The 18,324-nt window shown below is 41.5% G+C and overlaps 1 protein-coding gene across 1 annotated transcript; it reads left to right on the plus strand.

The window, feature by feature from the left end:
• Window positions 1–34: 34 nt before the first annotated feature.
• LOC115159333 (glycerol-3-phosphate acyltransferase 3-like) lies at window positions 35–11,910 on the plus strand. The gene is made up of 13 exons (XM_029708924.1): window positions 35–165; window positions 429–627; window positions 1,095–1,167; window positions 7,092–7,386; window positions 7,567–7,641; window positions 7,824–7,913; window positions 8,010–8,103; window positions 8,218–8,333; window positions 8,576–8,631; window positions 8,879–8,964; window positions 9,164–9,292; window positions 10,170–10,249; window positions 10,438–11,910. The coding sequence occupies exons 2-13, from the start codon at window positions 460–462 to the stop codon at window positions 10,571–10,573; spliced, it is 1,398 nt and encodes a 465-aa protein (XP_029564784.1). The 5' UTR covers window positions 35–165; window positions 429–459; the 3' UTR covers window positions 10,574–11,910.
• Window positions 11,911–18,324: the final 6,414 nt, after the last annotated feature.

The following is an 18,324-nucleotide window of genomic DNA, read 5'->3' on the forward strand; positions in this document are numbered from 1 at the left end:
AATGTGCACGACGGGTCAACTTCTTTCAAGAAACTCGCCAGTGGGGGAGGGTTTTTATTTGTACAACAGAACTTTGCGTACGGTCCTGTGTCTGACTATACTAGCTACCGCTTCAGGGAGGTCCAGAATGGAAAACTCCCTAAGACAACGAAGAGGTCTTCCAAGGTTTGCTATTATTACTCTTGATACATTTCGAAACGTTTCATGTTCTGCAGTCAAACTCGGATATGGTAGGCTCGGTAACGTAGTAAACTATTTCAAGTGGTTCTTTCTCGGCTTGGCTGTAACTAGGCGGTGTTGATATCCTGTTTCAAAACCATGTTTACGTGGGCCGACAAAAACGTATGCAGTCAATGTAGTCTCCTTTCTACAACCAGAATGCAATGCTTATTTGAAGTGAGTAGCTATTTGCTGTGTCTGTTCTGCAGGTAACTTGACCCCAATGTGCCATACCGGTGGATGACAGATCTGTGTGAGGGAGGGATGGAGGACCTGTGGAGTATAGCCGTTGTGTTGCTGCAGGTGTGGTTCTCCGTGATGATAGGGTTCATCATGATACCTGCCATGTTTGGCCTCTCCCTGGGGGTCACTTCTGTCTACATTCAGATCCTGGTCAAAATACTGGAGGTAACTGTACGAAAACTCGACGAAAAAGTATGAAAAAATTTAGTCGTTCTGGATAAGAGCGTCTGCTAAATGACTCAAATGTAAACTGTGCTGGAAATTCTGGAAGAGCTCACAATTTATTATTTTATTCTAAAACATTTTCATCAAGCATAACCTTGAATAGCATGTAATAGCGAATTATGTGATTTTGTTCACATAAAGGAATATTATTTGTTGGAAAACAGATGATTTATGAAAATCAAAATAGTTTTTGTCAATCTATTAATCTGATCAAATTCAGGCTACTGTTGGCTATATTCACTATTATTGTGTAGGATTATATTCATGTTGCTCCCTGACCCTTTAGAGCAGACAGACATAGTTAATGTGCAAAGTGGGGCACGCAAGGGCAGTTAGGCAATTAGAAGGCAATATGTAGAAAGCATTGTGTCAGAGGTCAACTGAAAATAACTCTGTTCTCTGGGCAGTGGGCCACCCTGCGGATCGAGAGAGGACACAGGGAACGACACACTCTGCCAGTTCCTGCTCCTCTACCCTTTGGTGAGTGACTTTACACTCATCACCCATCAATGAGTTCATGCTGAGGTTTGGACTGGTCTGGAGAAGAGTATGTGAGTGGAGCTGGAGCGGAACGTGTCCAATTTGACTGGAGCGCGGAGCGAGATTCCCAAAGGCTGGCCTTCTCGGCCGCTCCAATTTCGCTCCAGTAGCGCTCACTTCACAAGCTCGGGGCGTGCTCTGCCCAGCATGCATTTGTAGTCTACTTGTGTGTTCCTATAGCCCCTTGCTTTAGCTACTGTCATGAAGTTCGCTAAAGGAACTGATATAACACACTGGTGCAAAATCAAGGTGACTTACAAAGAGGAGGACCAAGATCAAGAGAGGGTGTGCGGTGATGTGGTGTCCACAACTAAAGAATCATTGTGGAATCTGAAAAGACACATATCCCGAAAGTATGATGGGGTACTTACTATGTGCACATGCTAAAAGAAAGGAACAAGGTGGGTAGCTAACTAAGTGTGTCATTGTAGCAAAGTTTTTATAAACAAAAAATCTGATCTCTTCAAAGTTTAGTTCATTTTTGTTTAATTATCTATACTATAGGCCATAATTGATTTTGGCCCAATAGGCCTGGCATATTCCCACCTTCAAGGAGCTTTCTGTTTTGATTGGGTAATTTGCCTAAAAACCTTTAGGCCTACCTATAGGGGAAGTAAAAAAATAAATAAAAATGCATCTCTGCCCAGCATAGCAAAAGTGGCTCTGCAAGCAAGGAGAGGATATTCTCTGCTGCTAGCCTGTTCTCTAAGCACCATCGTGTAACCGATGTGAAATGGCTAGTTAGTTAGCGGTGGTGCGCGCAAATAGCGTTTCAATCAGTGACGTCACTCGCTCTGAGACCTGAAGTGGTTGTTCCCCTTGCGTTACCCATCGCGGTTTTTGTGGCGCGATGGGTAACGATGCTTTGTGGGTTGTCAGTTGTTGATGTGTGCAAGGGTCCCTGGTTCGAGCCCAGGTTGGGGCGAAGAGAGGGACGGAACCTACACTGTTACAATCGCATGATCCTGAAGCCACAGACTCTGGCCAATCTCGAATTCAAAGGCACTCACTGAGCCTTATAAAGCATTTCTAATTAATTCTAAGTAAGTTACAGCCTGTATGTGCAATTTGTAGACTGATGAATGATTGAATACAATGAAATGTTTAAATGCTGAGCGTTTATGTCCCTACCAGCCTAGTGCCGCACTCGCAAATGCCTCACAATGTATTTCTTTGTAGGCTATAGCCTTGAAATAACTGAAAGAATATAGCCTAAATAATTGATTTTCGTTGCTTCTTAGGCTCCCTGTCTGGTTCCTGACCTATTTAGTGTTTATATGCTGTTTAATACGATGTTTAATACAATGTTTAATATGTAACCTATTTGAAATGATGAGCGCTTCTTACATTCACCTTTTCATGTTTATCAAAATCCTTTTGGTTTTGGTTTCAATACTTCAAAACCAAATGGTAGGTCCAGGTAGTCACAAAAAGTAGATGGGGCTGGTTAAATTGTGATTTTAATGAATGGGGCTAATTCGGAGCAGCAGTTTCTTTTCCTGTGAGAGCAGTGCGGTTTTTACCGAAGTAGTTGGAAAGGATGTGCAGCGCCAGAGCGGTGAGACCCTGTCTGTGTAACTTATTGTGGATGACTGTAACTGTAATCTTTATGTTCTTCATTAACTTTTGTGCAAAGGAATTATTTTCTATGGGTTCTTCGCTATGCTGAATGTCACCATTTGAATCAATACCTTTTGGTCTGTATTTGCCCCTAACTGAAATGTGAATAACCCTGTAGTAATTATTAATTACACAGGTATAATGTTATTATACAGTTGAAGTCGAAAGTTTACATACACTTAGGTTGGAGTCACTAAAACTCTTTTTTTTGAACACTCCACAAATGTCTTGTTAGCAAACTATAGTGTTGGCAAGTCGGTTAGGACATCTACTTTGTGCATGACACAAGTAATTTTTCCAACCAGTGTTTATAGACAGATTATTTCACTTATAATTCACTGTATCACAATTCCAGTGGGTCAGAAGTTAACATACACTAAATTGACTGTGCCTTTAAACAGCTTGGACAATTCCAGATAATGATGTCATGGCTTTAGAAGCTTCTAATAGGCTAATTGACATCATTTGAGTCAATTGGAGTTGTACCTGGGGGATGTATTTCAAGGTCTACCTTCAAACTCAGTGCCTCTGCTTGACATCATGGGAAAATCAAAAGAAATCAGCCAAGACCTCAGAAAAGAAAATGTAGACCTCCACAAGTCTGATTCATCCTTGGGAGCAATTTCCAAACGCCTGAAAGTACCACGTTCATCTGTACAAACAATAGTACTGAAGTATAAACACCATGGGACCACGCAGCCATCATACCGCTCAGGAAGGAGACGCTTTCTGTCTCCTAGAGATGAACATACTTTGGTGCGAAACAGGTACAAAAGTATCTATATCTACAGTAAAACAAGTCCTATATCGACATAACCTGAAAGGCCGCTCAGCAAGGAAAAAGCCACTGCCAAAACCACCATAAAAATGCCAGACTACGGTTTGCCACTGCACATGGGGACAAAGATCATACTTTTTGGAGAAATGTTCTCTGGTCTGATGAAACAAAAATAGAACTGTTTGGCCATAATGACCATCGTTATGTTAGGAGGAGGCTTGCAAGCCGAAGAAGACCATCCCAACCGTGAAGCACGGGGGTGGCAGCATCATGTTGTGGGGGTGCTTTGCTGCAGGAGAGACTGGTACACTTCACAAAATAGATGGCATCATGAGGGAGGAAAATTATGTGGATATATTGAAGCAACATCTCAGACATCAGTCAGGAAGTTAAAGCTTGGTCGCAAATGGGTCTTCCAAATGGACAATGACCCCAGGCATACTTCCAAAGTTGTGGCAAAATGGCTTAAGGACAACAAAGTCAAGGTATTGGAGTGGCCATCACAAAGCCCTGACCTCAATCCTATAGAATATTTGTGGGCAGAACTGAAAAAGTGTATGCGAGTAAGGAGGCCTACACACCTGACTCAGTTACACCAGCTCTGTCAGAAGGAATTGGCCAAAATTCACCCAACTTATTGTGGAAGCTTGTGGAAGGCTATCCTAAATGTTTGACCGAAGTTAAACAATTTAAAGGCAATGCTACCAAATACTAATTGAGTATATGTAAACTTCTGACCCACTGGGAATGTGATGAAAGAAATAAAAGCTGAAATAAATCATTCTCTCTATTATTATTCTGACATTTCACATTCTTAAAATAAAGTGGTAATCTTAACTGACCTAAGACAGGGAATTTTTACTAGTGTATGTAAACTTCCGACTTCAACTGTACATCCAGTAAGTTGAGTTGAGTTCTGATGGTTTGTAGCAGAGCAATCACTTTTTGACAGCACCCCTGATTTGAACAAAACCTTCCATACATACTTGCCCATTGTATAAGTGCTCCGAAAGTGTCTTGTTGGAGCTGAATGCCAAAATGTTCAAGAGAAATGCCGAATGGTGCTCAAAGTTGAACCACACCTGCAGCCAATTTATGCTTGATCCAAACATGTGGTTGGAGGCTCTGTTTGGAGAGTGTGACGCAATTGTGAAGGCGAGAGATCCTGTATAAACTCAAACTCACTTCCTTGACAACTTCCATCTCATCAGCTCTACTCGACAGCTCTGCGCTGCCCCGCGAAGCGCAAGAGGTATGAATTCCCTGACTTCTGCAGAGGCCGTATCACAGTAAATGCTACACGGCCAATGCAGACGACGGATTGACCATGATTGGCCTTTAACATCTCTGATGATGGATCTACAGTGCATTCAGAGAGTATTCAGACCCCATGACTTTTTCTAAATTTTGTTACGTTACAGCCTTATTCTAAAATGGATTGAATTACTTTTTTACCCTCATCAATCTACACACAATACCCCATAATTACAAAGCGGGAAAAAAATGTTTTACATAAGTGTTCAGACCCTTTTCTATGAGATTTGAAATTGAGCTCAGGTGCATCCTGTTTCCATTGATCATCCTTGATGTTTCTACAATTTGATTGGAGTCTGCTTTTTGACCAAGAAGGAGAGGGATGGAGTGCTGTGTCGGATGACCTGGCCTCCACAATCACCCAACCGCAACCCAATTGAGATGGTTTTGGATGAGTTGGACCGCAGAGTGAAGGAAAAGCAGCCAACAAGTGCTCAGCATATGTGGGAACTCCTTCAAGACTTATGGAAAAGCATTCCAGGTGAAGCTGGTTGAGAGAACACCAAGAGTGTGCAAAGCTGTCAACTGATTGGCTCAAACGCATTAAGGAAATAAATTCCACAAATAAACTTAAAGGCACACGTTTTAATTTAAATGCATTCTAGGTGACTACCTCATGCAGCTGGTTGAGAGAATGCCAAGAGTGTGCAAAGCTGTCATCAAGCCAAAGGGTGGCTACTTTGAAGAATCTCAAAATATATTTTGATTTGTTTAACACTTTTTTGCTTACTGCATGATTCTATATGTGTTATTTTATAGTTTTGATGTCTTCACTATTATTCTACATGTAGAAAATAGTTTTAAAAAATTCAGCAAAACCCTTGAATGATTAGGTGTGTCTAAACTTTTGACTGGTACTGTATATGGACATGGATATAAAACATTTATACTATGAATACACGTTTTTTTTATTATTCAAGTGCAAATGACCGAAATTACAATAGATTGACAGATTTTCAGTTAATTACCCAAATCACCCAAGATTCCGGCAGCTTTCGTAAATTACCGGTAGCTTTGCAACCCTAATTCTGCTCTCAATACAAAGTGTTCCCCTAGTATGAGGGATTGAATTCAGCTCGGTCTGGAAGGAGTATACCCTGCATATGTGACTGCGTTGTCAGTGTGGGGGCTTGTGATTGGTCAACTCAGCTCCTGTGGCTGATGTGTGGGTGCAGATTGGAGCAGCCCTGTCCCACCCTGATGATGCAATTGAGGATTGCGTAACTTCAGGCAGAAAACTCACTCTCTCTGTGTAGCCTAACCTTTGACCCATATGCTGTGAAATGCTGTGTGCCACCTTCATCTGCTCTTTCTGGAAATAAGCGTTTGAAAGACGTCACTTCATCATCCTCTGCAAACTTTATGATACCATTTGCCCTATATTGTGTTAAATACTTATACTCTTTGGACATGTATATCACATACTATTTTATAACCGCATTGAAGATTCCAATAGATCGGTTTTGCGTCAGGCTTTATACTGGGGACTTTTTGTGGTGTCTATAAATTGTTTATCTAGAATTCCAATGTTGTTGAATTAACACTCAATCATCTGTTGGTCCCAAACATTGGTATTGTAAATCAGATGTGACAGGAAACTTCAAAAAGTACAGAGGCTTTTTTTTTAATGCACCACAGGAAGGACAAGTCACCACCATGATCTTGTGCAATAAGATTTAGCAAATCATTTAGCAAAGATTACAAAATCCACCATGTTTGCTCCTTTCGTCTATAACTCGTTGTCTGTAAACATAATAATTAAGCTTGTATTACTGTATAATCATGGCACAAGGGAAGTGTTTTACTCAAGCTGGGCAAAATACAGTGCTGCTGTGTATGAAGAAAAGGAATGGGAGCTCTCTGCTCAGTGCTCTCAGTGGTACCTGGTACTGACAGGCCTAGTACTGATCGGCTATGACACAACAGTCCTCCATTCCGTTCCTCATCAGCTTTACCCTCTCTGGGATATCATAGATAGATAGATAGGTACTACAATCAGTAGGTACATTTAGTTCCTCTTATACTATCCTTGCCCTTCCTTACACCTCTCTATTTTATGTCCTAAATCGCTAGGTATCGACTAAACCCACAGGTATAACGTACTGTAAACCACTCAGTTAATAATCTCTGCTGTCTCCTCTTCTTTGGCCAGGACTCATCCAGAGGGAGGGGGGCTCCATGGAACAGGAGATGGGGGAGCTGCGTCGGTATCGTACCCAGTCCATATCGAGGGGAGAGTTTGCGCTGAGCGACTCATTCTACTTCTACATAAAGGGCCTGGAGAGCATCGTGGACGACCAGGTGACTCAGCGCTTCTCCTCTGAGGAGCTGGTCTCCTGGAACCTCCTGACCCGCACCAACCACAACTTCCACTACATCAGCCTGCGCCTCACCATCATCTGGGGACTGGGCGTGATCATACGTTACTGTGTCCTTTTCCCTCTCAGGTGGGTCTGACCTGCCCTTCTTGACCTCTTCTCCAGTCCTGCCAGTGTCTTACCAGTCCAGTTCAATTCAGTTGATGTCGACCGATCATGTACTCAATATGATGTGATCCATAGGAGAATGGTATACGTTTACATTTCTATAGACTCTTTTTCAACATGTGATTCCTTCTTTCCGTTCAGGATAACCCTGGCAATCATTGGGTTGACCTGGCTGGTGATTGGGACAACTTTGGTGGGATTTCTACCTAACAAGAGGTAACTACGATGTACTACGCTACTGAGTTTTTAAGAGTACGTTGTAGAACTTTCATAAATTGTGGTGATAGGAAGATTGAACGTTCGTATCTCTCAACGAGCCAGCTAGCTCGAGAGTTGGTATGTGGCTCGAGAAAATAGAATATCCCTGGCTGTTACCTTACATTGCTCTTGTGTTCTAGATTGAAGAACTGGCTAAGTGAATTAGTCCATCTGATGTGCTACAGGATCTGTGCCAGAGGTCTCTCTGCCACCATTCAATACCACAACAAGTTAGTATCCAGACAAACTACTTAGAAATACATTTAGGAAGTCCTGTTAGTGTCAACATTTTCGATGTCATTGAAATAAATGCTTCTTTTTTACAGAGAGAATAAACCACAAAATGGAGGAATATGCGTAGCAAACCACACCTCGCCTATTGACATTGTCATTTTGGCCAATGATGGATGCTACGCTATGGTGGGTAACATCAACATTGGTCAACATATCACTGATATTTGATATCTCATCCATCACTTTTGGTTCTTAGCAGGCTAGAGTTGTCATGCTCTCTGTGTCTGGTGTTATTCCCAGGTGGGTCAAAGTCACGGTGGGCTGATGGGGGTCATCCAGAGGTCAATGGTGAGGTCCTGCCCCCACGTCTGGTTCGAGAGGTCGGAGATGAGAGACCGAAATGCTGTTACCAGTAGGTGAGACGGCAAGTAAATGGGAAAAGACAGCAGGAGATGTCTTTTTCATCTAAACATTTACTCAGTTTCTTCTGAAAAGTAAATGAATCGCATGCCAATGTTGATGGTGCATATATTGATTGTATGACGATATACAGTACATTGCCATTACAGCCACTCAATCATCCTATCTGCTATATATTGTTTTCATCATGATTAGTGTTGTCCTGGTTATTGATCTGCCCCCATCCATCCTCTCCCAGATTGAGGGCTCATGTTGCAGCTAAAACCAATCTACCCATCTTGATCTTCCCTGAGGGTAAGTCTCTATACTTGGACTGTCTGGTCTTTCCTCTGCTGCAGTCTGGAGAGAAGTTGTGATTGGGGTCAATTCCATTTCAATTCAGTCAATGCATGAGGTAAACTCAAATTCCAATTTTCCTTATTACTTTTCGATAAGGGATTGCAGTTGACTTCCTGAATTGACTGAGTTGAATTGAAGTAGAGCCTAACACCACTGGACACTGTGGTTGTGGTGCTCATGACCTTTCTGTTCCCTCTTACAGGAACCTGCATCAACAACACATCGGTCATGATGTTCAAGAAGGGAAGCTTTGAGATTGGAGGGACTATATACCCAGTCGCAATCAAGGTACTGGCTGCAATCTGAATGTCTGAAAGCCCCTTGTGTTCTCTAACCCCTGCTCCTCCATCAAGCAGCATGTCACTGAACACTTATTATATGAATACATCGTCAAGTCGGCATGATATTGGCCTTGTTACGTGTTGACTTTGTCAGCCTTTTGATTTATAATTGTTCAAATCTCCTCCTTTCTGTCCTTCCCTGTTAGTATGACCCTCGTTTTGGAGATGCCTTCTGGAACAGTGCCAAGTACAACATGGTGAACTACCTGCTGAGAATGATGACCAGCTGGGCCATCGTGGTCAACGTGTGGTACCTGCCTCCCATGACCCGACGGGTAGGTTGTCACACTGTGTATGCTGTATTACTGCCAGCTACTCCCTCCCATGACCCGACGGGTAGGTTGTCACACTGTGTATGCTGTATTACTGCCAGCTACTCCCTCCCATGACCCGACGGGTAGGCTGTCACACTGTGTGTGCTGTATTACTGCCAGCTACTCCCTCCCATGACCCGACGGGTAGGCTGTCACACTGTGTGTGCTGTATTACTGCCAGCTACTCCCTCCCATGACCCGACGGGTAGGTTGTCACACTGTGTATGCTGTATTACTGCCAGTTACTCCCTCCCATGACCCGACGGGTAGGCTGTCACACTGTGTGTGCTGTATTACTGCCAGCTACTCCCTCCCATGACCCGACGGGTAGGTTGTCACACTGTGTGTGCTGTATTACTGCCAGCTACTCCCTCCCATGACCCGACGGGTAGGTTGTCACACTGTGTGTGCTGTATTACTGCCAGCTACTCCCTCCCATGACCCGACGGGTAGGTTGTCACACTGTGTGTGCTGTATTACTGCCAGCTACTCCCTCCCATGACCCGACGGGTAGGTTGACACACTGTGTGTGCTGTATTACTGCCAGCTACTCCCTCCCATGACCCGACGGGTAGGTTGTCACACTGTGTGTGCTGTATTACTGCCAGCTACTCCCTCCCATGACCCGACGGGTAGGTTGTCACACTGTGTGTGCTGTATTACTGCCAGCTACTCCCTCCCATGACCAACAGATTGGACTTGATGTAGTGTTTTCTTCACAAACCCTTACAGAGTGCACACACCTCCTACCCCCATGGCCACGGACATACATAAGACCCCTCAAAGACCTCTCTATGTGTTTATTAATCATATCCCTCTTCATTGCCGCTTTGGACAGGAAGGGGAAGATGCTGCCCAGTTTGCCAACAGAGTGAAGTCTGCTATCGCACATCAGGGAGGGCTGTTGGACATGGCGTGGTAAGGAAACTTTCAGTAAACGTGCTTGAATCTCACTAAAGATCCTTCTAAAACATGCCATTCTATCGTAATAGAGTCCTGGAATCAGAAGAAAATGCGCTGTGAACCACACGATTCCACAATAATGGGTTGGAGGTTATTGTCAGCCGTGTTAGGTGACCTGCCGTCTCCTCTGTGTGTCTCTACAGGGATGGGAGTTTGAAGAGAGCCAAGGTGAAAGAGGAATTTAAAGAGCGGCAACAGAAGATGTACAGCAGTATGGTTATGGGGAAGAAAGGTAGAAACTCCCAAGAGCCTCACACAGAGGGTACCAGGAGACAATGACTCTAGAATTAACACTGGACAAAGTATTTTACACACTACAATGCATATGGACTGGATTTATTCCAAATCAAAGGCATTTGTTTTATATTCATCATAGTTGTGTGGTGAATAGAGTATAGATTGATATCTGAATCTGATACAAGACATGTATTAACTTTTAATGCATGAAATGCCTTATTTTAAAGACTGCGCAATTACATATTTTATAGAGCCATAAACATTTCAAACTTCACTGCAAGTAGTACTCTGGTATAAAATGATCTCTGTTACAGTAATGCTACGTTTTCTGACTGCCATGTAACTAAACTCACCATAATCGAAGAATGTGTTTACATTGACCCAGAGTTTGTACTAGTACTATATTACTTTGTACAGTTTGTGCCTCTTATGTTACATTATGCTCCCTACAATACAACCCCTAACCCCATATAAACAATATATACATTCATGTTTTGGAGGTGCTTTGATCAAAGTCTGATTTATATATTTTAAGACTGGGTTTATTGTTGCTTTACTTCAAATCTTAAATGTTGTGAAATCTACATTTTGGCCCAGTCCTGAAAACCACTTCCCCTGGCCTAACCCTTAAGCATTTATGTATATCTGAAAAGATTAGATGTATACTGGAATGCCTATAGAGGCTAATTAGAGGTTGTGTCTGTCTGGAGCTAGTTGTACAAAGCTTGTAATGTCGTATATAAAACACTAGGAGTCAGGTTTTTCAAACAAATAATAATGACGTCACCAACTCTTACTCTGTCCACGGAAGGATCCACTCACACAAAAAGATCTCACTACCTTTACTAAATATCAACAGTCGTCCAAAGTTTTAATTCAAAAAAAGAAATGCTGCTGCTATTAAGTTGAATGGTATGGGGTGTGGGGATCATGTTAGATCAAGTCTGATTAAAACTATTTGGTGTACCTTAAAGCTTTGCTTTTAGATTTACACTCCAAAAACTCATACAAAACACAAATAGCCAGAAACAAATATTTAATTTCATACATTGTTTTTATACAAATGTTGTAAAATGTTCATATTAATGACAATGATTACTAAATAAGCTGAGGTCTTGGTGTGTAAAAATACGACATTCCGGTTCTGTCACTTTGTGAAAGGAAGATGGCAATGATTGTTAACTGTGTGGTAATATTACAGGCTTATTTGACTAAGATCCTGTATACATCTAACAATATAACAACTACCATCTAACCAAGGTCATCCTTTTGGGACAAGGACGTACTCTTGATCCCAAATAAAAAGGCTGCAGAGATAAGCGTGGGTAAGACATGTTTACTGTGACGGTGCTTTAATAAAGAAAGCAGAGACTGTGAAATAGCATTGAGTTATTCTTCCGCACACGGTGAGCTGGAGCCAGCTTAAATTTCACAGCCTCTCCTCGGTCGCAGACCCACACCGAGACCATCTCCCAGCCCGGCTCAAGCACCCGGCTATAATAACAATCCCGCAACTTAAATTGCTTGAACAGAAATGTTTGTTCTCTTCTAACAGGATTGTGAATTATTAATCGGATCTAAAGCCGATTTTATAACCCGATTGTTGAGGTGGGACTCTTGGCGAACGATGCTCCACCACACCATTTACTGTGATGTATGTGTCTGCACATCTTTATATCCAATTTAATGTGATTCAGATAGATTTCAAAGGGACATCATAAAAGGCATGGGAGTGACCCCTGCGGGGCCTGTATGACTGGAAACTCCATACAACTGCCCGGTATGTCTCAATATGTTGATTCGATTTTCTCCATTTCACTTTTACTCCAAAGTGATCTATACAAATGTAATGCAGGTACGCTCAGTAAATATGAATAAATTGCCAAATTGAATCATTTTTCACGGAGAATGTAGTTCATGGAGGACATCGTTTTAAATCACAGTTTGCCTGGAACTGAGCATCTTGACCAGTCAGGAGGGTTGATGACTCTGGCTCTGTCTAAGACCTGCCATTAGTTAGGGCTTAATGTCTTTCAAAACATTGTTCTGCCATCCCTTCTGTGCTTCGAGTGGAACTCCTAGGCTAATGTATGTGATGTTGAGGTTCAATGTACACAGACAGAAATCAATATAGAGACATTGAGAAGAATGTCAGGAAAGACTTCATTCTACAGCCCCATGATGCAACTCAATAAAAATAGTTATTTGTTTTGGTCTCTGCCTCCCTAATGTTATTGCATGAATTTCATCACAAGCTCCCCCTTTGTGTGTTTTGGGCTTAGTCAAAAGACAACAGTTAGGTACATGGATGGACAGTGTCCTGATGAGCTGGAGGGGAGGTGTGTGAATAGGTAACCTGTGCTGTCTGTCCTTCCACCAGCAGTCCTCCGTAGCTTCAATCCCGCTTCGTCCGATTGTGTGTTTCTGACTAAGAGAGATCAGGATGAGCTATCTACCACTGCATACATCTCATCCAATGACACTGAATCTCTTCTGAGTTCTGTAATTATTCAGCAACAATCCAATTTATTGTGCGCTTAGTTAATCACTTGACTTCATAAGAAAGGGAAATAAAATGACCATTGATCCAGTACCTGCTTTATTTCATCACAAAATGAATCAGACTGATAGTTATCAAATATTATATGTTTTGTTGCAAAAAAATCATCATTTGTATTATTTTTGTTCACAGCTCCAGCAAATGCCTGACTATAAAACAGCTGCAATTGGAACGGGATGAAGGATGTCTGTCTGTTTGGCAGATAAATAATACAATGAGACAAGTGTGCGATGCTTCAATTCTGTGAGCAGTGTGTCTGCTGTTCCCAGGCATGGGCCCCAGACTGGACTGTATCTCCAGTCACAGGGTGAGCGTGATGGTATGACATGTCACACTATAGCCAGGACCAAATCAGGATTAACGCAGGTCAAAGCAAGCCTCCCATAGACAGACACGCAGCATTATCACCATGCTGGTTCTCAACAAACAGCGCAGAACAAAGTATGAAAAGAAAACATCTCCAACAAAGTTTGTGCAAAGTTTCAAGAATTTCCATGTTCTGTTTTTAGTGTGTGAGTGTGCATGAGAATGTGTGTGTGTGTGTTCATTCCCCCAATAAAGTGACTTGGTGGCCAGGAGGGGGAAATATAAGACCGCCTCTTTCAAGATCCCGCCTGATTTGCATACACTAATGAAACAGGCTATAATTGGTCCACATTGATTTTTTTTGATTGAGCTACAATGGAGTCTGAAGTTCTTCAAGTGGAAAGCTGATTGATTTGTGGTTAAATTCAAGATAATTTCGTTTGAGAAATAATTATGCTCTTATCTAGTTATCATCAAATGCTGAAAGGAATCTTTTCGACTAGATTGTATGGTTGGCTTGAGGGACTTTTATTTTGTTGTACGATAATTTGTGCAGTAGTATATGCATATTGTGTCAGGAAAATGTGTCATCTTATAGCAATATCATGACCATGAATAGAAAGTTTAAAAAGCTTTCACAGTGAAGGCAAGTTTTGGTGAGCCCACTCATTTTCATCACAGCCTACAACACAGATTAGAGAGTCCACAGACCTTTTTCTCTCTGTTTTGACAAAATAGAAAATGCATTGTGTTGGGAGGGAAACTAAAAAACGGTGAGCTACATGAAAAATGTCCTTTGGTGAGGTACATGAAGGTGTGTAATTGCAGACTACACTTTGCCCTCGGCCCTGTGCCTCAAAAGGTGTTTCTTCTTTTATTGACAGAGTAGCAGAATTTCACCTTGAACGTGGAGCGTGGTGGAGGCTGGCAGTGGCTCCCTGCGTCTCCCCTCCCTCTGATTGCTTTTGTTTCCAGGTCACCTCCTATCTATTGCAGCAACTTTTTCAATTTCTTAGGACTTGTTATAAGAGGATAAAAGGCATGGCCAGTGGGTGCTGAAGGCAGACCGATACCGTTCTCTGGGAAATGTACATAAACCTAGAAAGAAATGATACCAAAGAACCAGCTTCGACACCCCTCACTTTCATGCTCACTGAGCAATGGAGATGATCTAATCTAACAATGGGATTCAATGAAACTCACTGTGGCGCAAGTTCATCAAAGAAATAATCATATAAATGTATTGCTCCGTTAATATAAAATTATCTTAGCCTTGATGATTAATTGCGTTACATTTATGAAAGTGTGTTTTTGTACAAATCAAAGGGGCGGGGGATGATGGATGATGAGGGAGGATATGATGAATGAAGAAAGCAATGGAACTAAATTGAAAGTGTACTCATCCGTTCTCTCTTTCACAACTAATGATAAATTGAGCATGTCACAGTGAACAATACATGTTCAGGTTTAAACATCATCTCCTCCACAGAGCTGTAATGTGGACCGACGACCAGGCAGGTAGCTCAGTCTGACGGAACTCTTCACACTTCTCAGATGGCTTTTCCATTGCAGGCATGGCGTAGAGCGAGAGGGCTTTGATTTGCAGGGAATAATTGAGTGCCTTTGATGAATGACTGTGTTATGGAATACATGGACGTACAGAGCCTTTGTGTACCTACAAGCATCATGGCCTGTGGTAGACCAGTATTCAGAAGTAGATTTAGACCTGATTCTGGATCTGATCCTAAACTACATTTAATTCACTTTGACAAGCAGCATATACTGTATTCATATACACTTGATTTATGCAATTCCCAATTCCTCTGGACATTTTGTATTTGTGTGTGTGACCTTTCGCAGACGTCTCTACCTTTCCCTTTGTCTTCCCCAAAAAGTCAAAACTAGTCAAAAGAATTGAGGGCAGACATATTGTTTGCTTTGCTGTGTTAAAAAACAAACTAATTGACACGCAGCCAAAGTTACCGATGATCAAATTCCTATTAAGATTGCATTTGGCTTGGCTCCAGGCGACAGCCTATATTGTAAATAATATTGCTATCTGTGAGATGGCGACAGTTGGGAAATGAAGAAGACACAATGAGGATGGAATTAATAGGGAGAAAATAACGATGGTGCCTTGGGATCTCTATACATGCAGTAATGCAACTTAGTTATTCCTTTACAAATAAACACAATGTAATAATAGCTAGTGGGATTGCACATAGCTGCATAGCTACAGTAGGAAAAACAGCAAATGAACAACAACACAAATCGGAAAAAGGGCTAGTCCCCCCCAAACTACTATTTTAATCATTTCCATCCCAGCAATAGTGTGAACGACATTTTCCCCTGATTTAAACAATTATTATAGTCACAGAAAATAAATATTTAATTGAGCATATAATAAAACTGTACACTTACAGAATGTGACGCAACATGGCTCTTATGTTCATAAAGAATCTCTCATAAAGGTCTCTCAGGGTTTTGGGAGAATTCAGCTCTCTTTTTCCTCCAGCACCATAATCCACAACTCCACTGCTGCAGTTTTATTCTTTAAAGCACTGCTGCAAATATCAGCTCAGCGGAGCAGCACACTTTACAACTTCTAAGCAAAATGAATACTTTTTAATTTCTCTGCCTGGGATGGCCAGGGGCCCCAGGACAATGTTGATGGATGACGTTTTAATGCTGCTGAATGTTATTTTTACTGAACAGGGAAAACTATAAATTTTTACTTCAATGGCAATGATCGTGCCCTATGCATAAAAGTGTGGCGGATGTGCGTTGCCTATGAATAATCATCTCTAGCAGCAGATGTTACTTTGCAGAAACCAATTCCTCAGATAAGATTTGCAGAAGATTAATTGTCTACAGCTGTTTCATGGCCCGGTGCAATCTTAATACATTTATGAGAAGTTTAAAAGCTCACTACGGAGGCTCCCATGTGAGACTGCAGAGAGAAAGGCTGCTTTATTCCTGCATCTGGATTCATATTCTCTGTCATATTCATCATTAGTTTTTATGCAAGGCGATCCAAGGTGCTGTGGATCATTATTGTGCAAGGTGCAACAGTGTCCTCCTTCCCCGTCTTTGTTCTTTCTTTATCCTCTCTTTCTCACTCATCATCCCAGCATATTTTCTTCTTTTTTTTTCTTTTTTGAGTGAGCGAATTATTCAAATTTGTGCAAATGAGTTGTTTCCATTTTTCTCCTCTCCGAGTGGAAATTGAAAGTGACCTGGCGTGACCCTCATCAGTTACTGGTACTAAATTGCAGGGAATGTGCCGTCCGCATCACTCTAATGGCACAGGGCTGCGCCAGAGATTCGTTAACGACTGAGATATGACCCTGCCTGTGCATAGCACCTGCAGTAGTTAGGAACAATCACAGTGTTATGACCCATACTCCAGGCTTTATAAAGCACCGTTTGAATATTCCACAGAGAACCCCCGGCAATCATGTTCACCACGCCAATGGTGTGTCAGGGGTCTCACTCAACAGGACAGCCATTTAAAAGGAGCGTTTTAAAGAATCCTTTCATGTTTAAAAGTTCCAGACACAGGCAGGAGGAACACAGATTTTCTGGGGATTTAATTTGCTCAGCGTTTAACCCTGTGCAGCTATCGCCTCTAAGTCATTGTGTGCTTTTCATTCCACATTAGCTCATCTAATAGCATGACAGGGTTTTCTCTCTCAGATGATACAGCTGCCGATAGATTGTCTGCATCCATTATTTATATGTGAATCCCTGCAGCGCATGGATGGGTCACAGGAAACACTGTGACCTGTGAGTTACATTACTCTCCTATATTGTGTCACTATCCACATGTTTATTTATGCCACGAATATCATTTTAAATCTCTTGATTATCTAAAAACTATATAACCTCATCTATAATGGACCATAACTCACTTATAATGTGATTTTATACTGTCCAAATGTTTTCACCCTATGTCTGTAGATAATGTATCACAGTCATGGTTCAGTTAAATATAGGGCCTAATCTATCACAGTCATGGTTCAGTTAAATATAGGGCCTAATCTATCACAGTCATGGTTCAGTTAAATATAGGGCCTAATCTATCACAGTCATGGTTCAGTTAAATATAGGGCCTAATCTATCACAGTCATGGTTCAGTTAAATGTAGGGCCTAATCTATCACAGTCATGGTTCAGTTAAATATAGGGCCTAATCTATCACAGTCATGGTTCAGTTAAATATAGGGCCTAATCTATCACAGTCATGGTTCAGTTAAATATAGGGCCTAATCTATCACAGTCATGGTTCAGTTAAATGTAGGGCCTAATCTATCACAGTCATGGTTTAGTTAAATATAGGGCCTAATCTATCACAGTCATGGTTCAGTTAAATATAGGGCCTAATCTATCACAGTCATGGTTCAGTTAAATATAGGGCCTAATCTATCACAGTCATGGTTTAGTTAAATATAGAGCCTAATCTATCACAGTCATGGTTCAGTTAAATATAGGGCCTAATCTATCACAGTCATGGTTTAGTTAAATATAGGGCCTAATCTATCACAGTCATGGTTCAGTTAAATATAGGGCCTAATCTATCACAGTCATGGTTCAGTTAAATATAGGGCCTAATCTATCACAGTCATGGTTCAGTTAAATATAGGGCCTAATCTATCACAGTCATGGTTCAGTTAAATATAGGGCCTAATCTATCACAGTCATGGTTCAGTTAAATATAGGGCCTAATCTATCACAGTCATGGTTTAGTTAAATATAGAGCCTAATCTATCACAGTCATGGTTCAGTTAAATATAGGGCCTAATCTATCACAGTCATGGTTTAGTTAAATATAGGGCCTAATCTATCACAGTCATGGTTCAGTTAAATATAGGGCCTAATCTATCACAGTCATGGTTCAGTTAAATATAGGGCCTAATCTATCACAGTCA

The sequence above is a fragment of the Salmo trutta genome, chromosome 23 (assembly GCF_901001165.1).
Source record: "Salmo trutta chromosome 23, fSalTru1.1, whole genome shotgun sequence".
NCBI lineage: Eukaryota > Metazoa > Chordata > Actinopteri > Salmoniformes > Salmonidae > Salmo > Salmo trutta.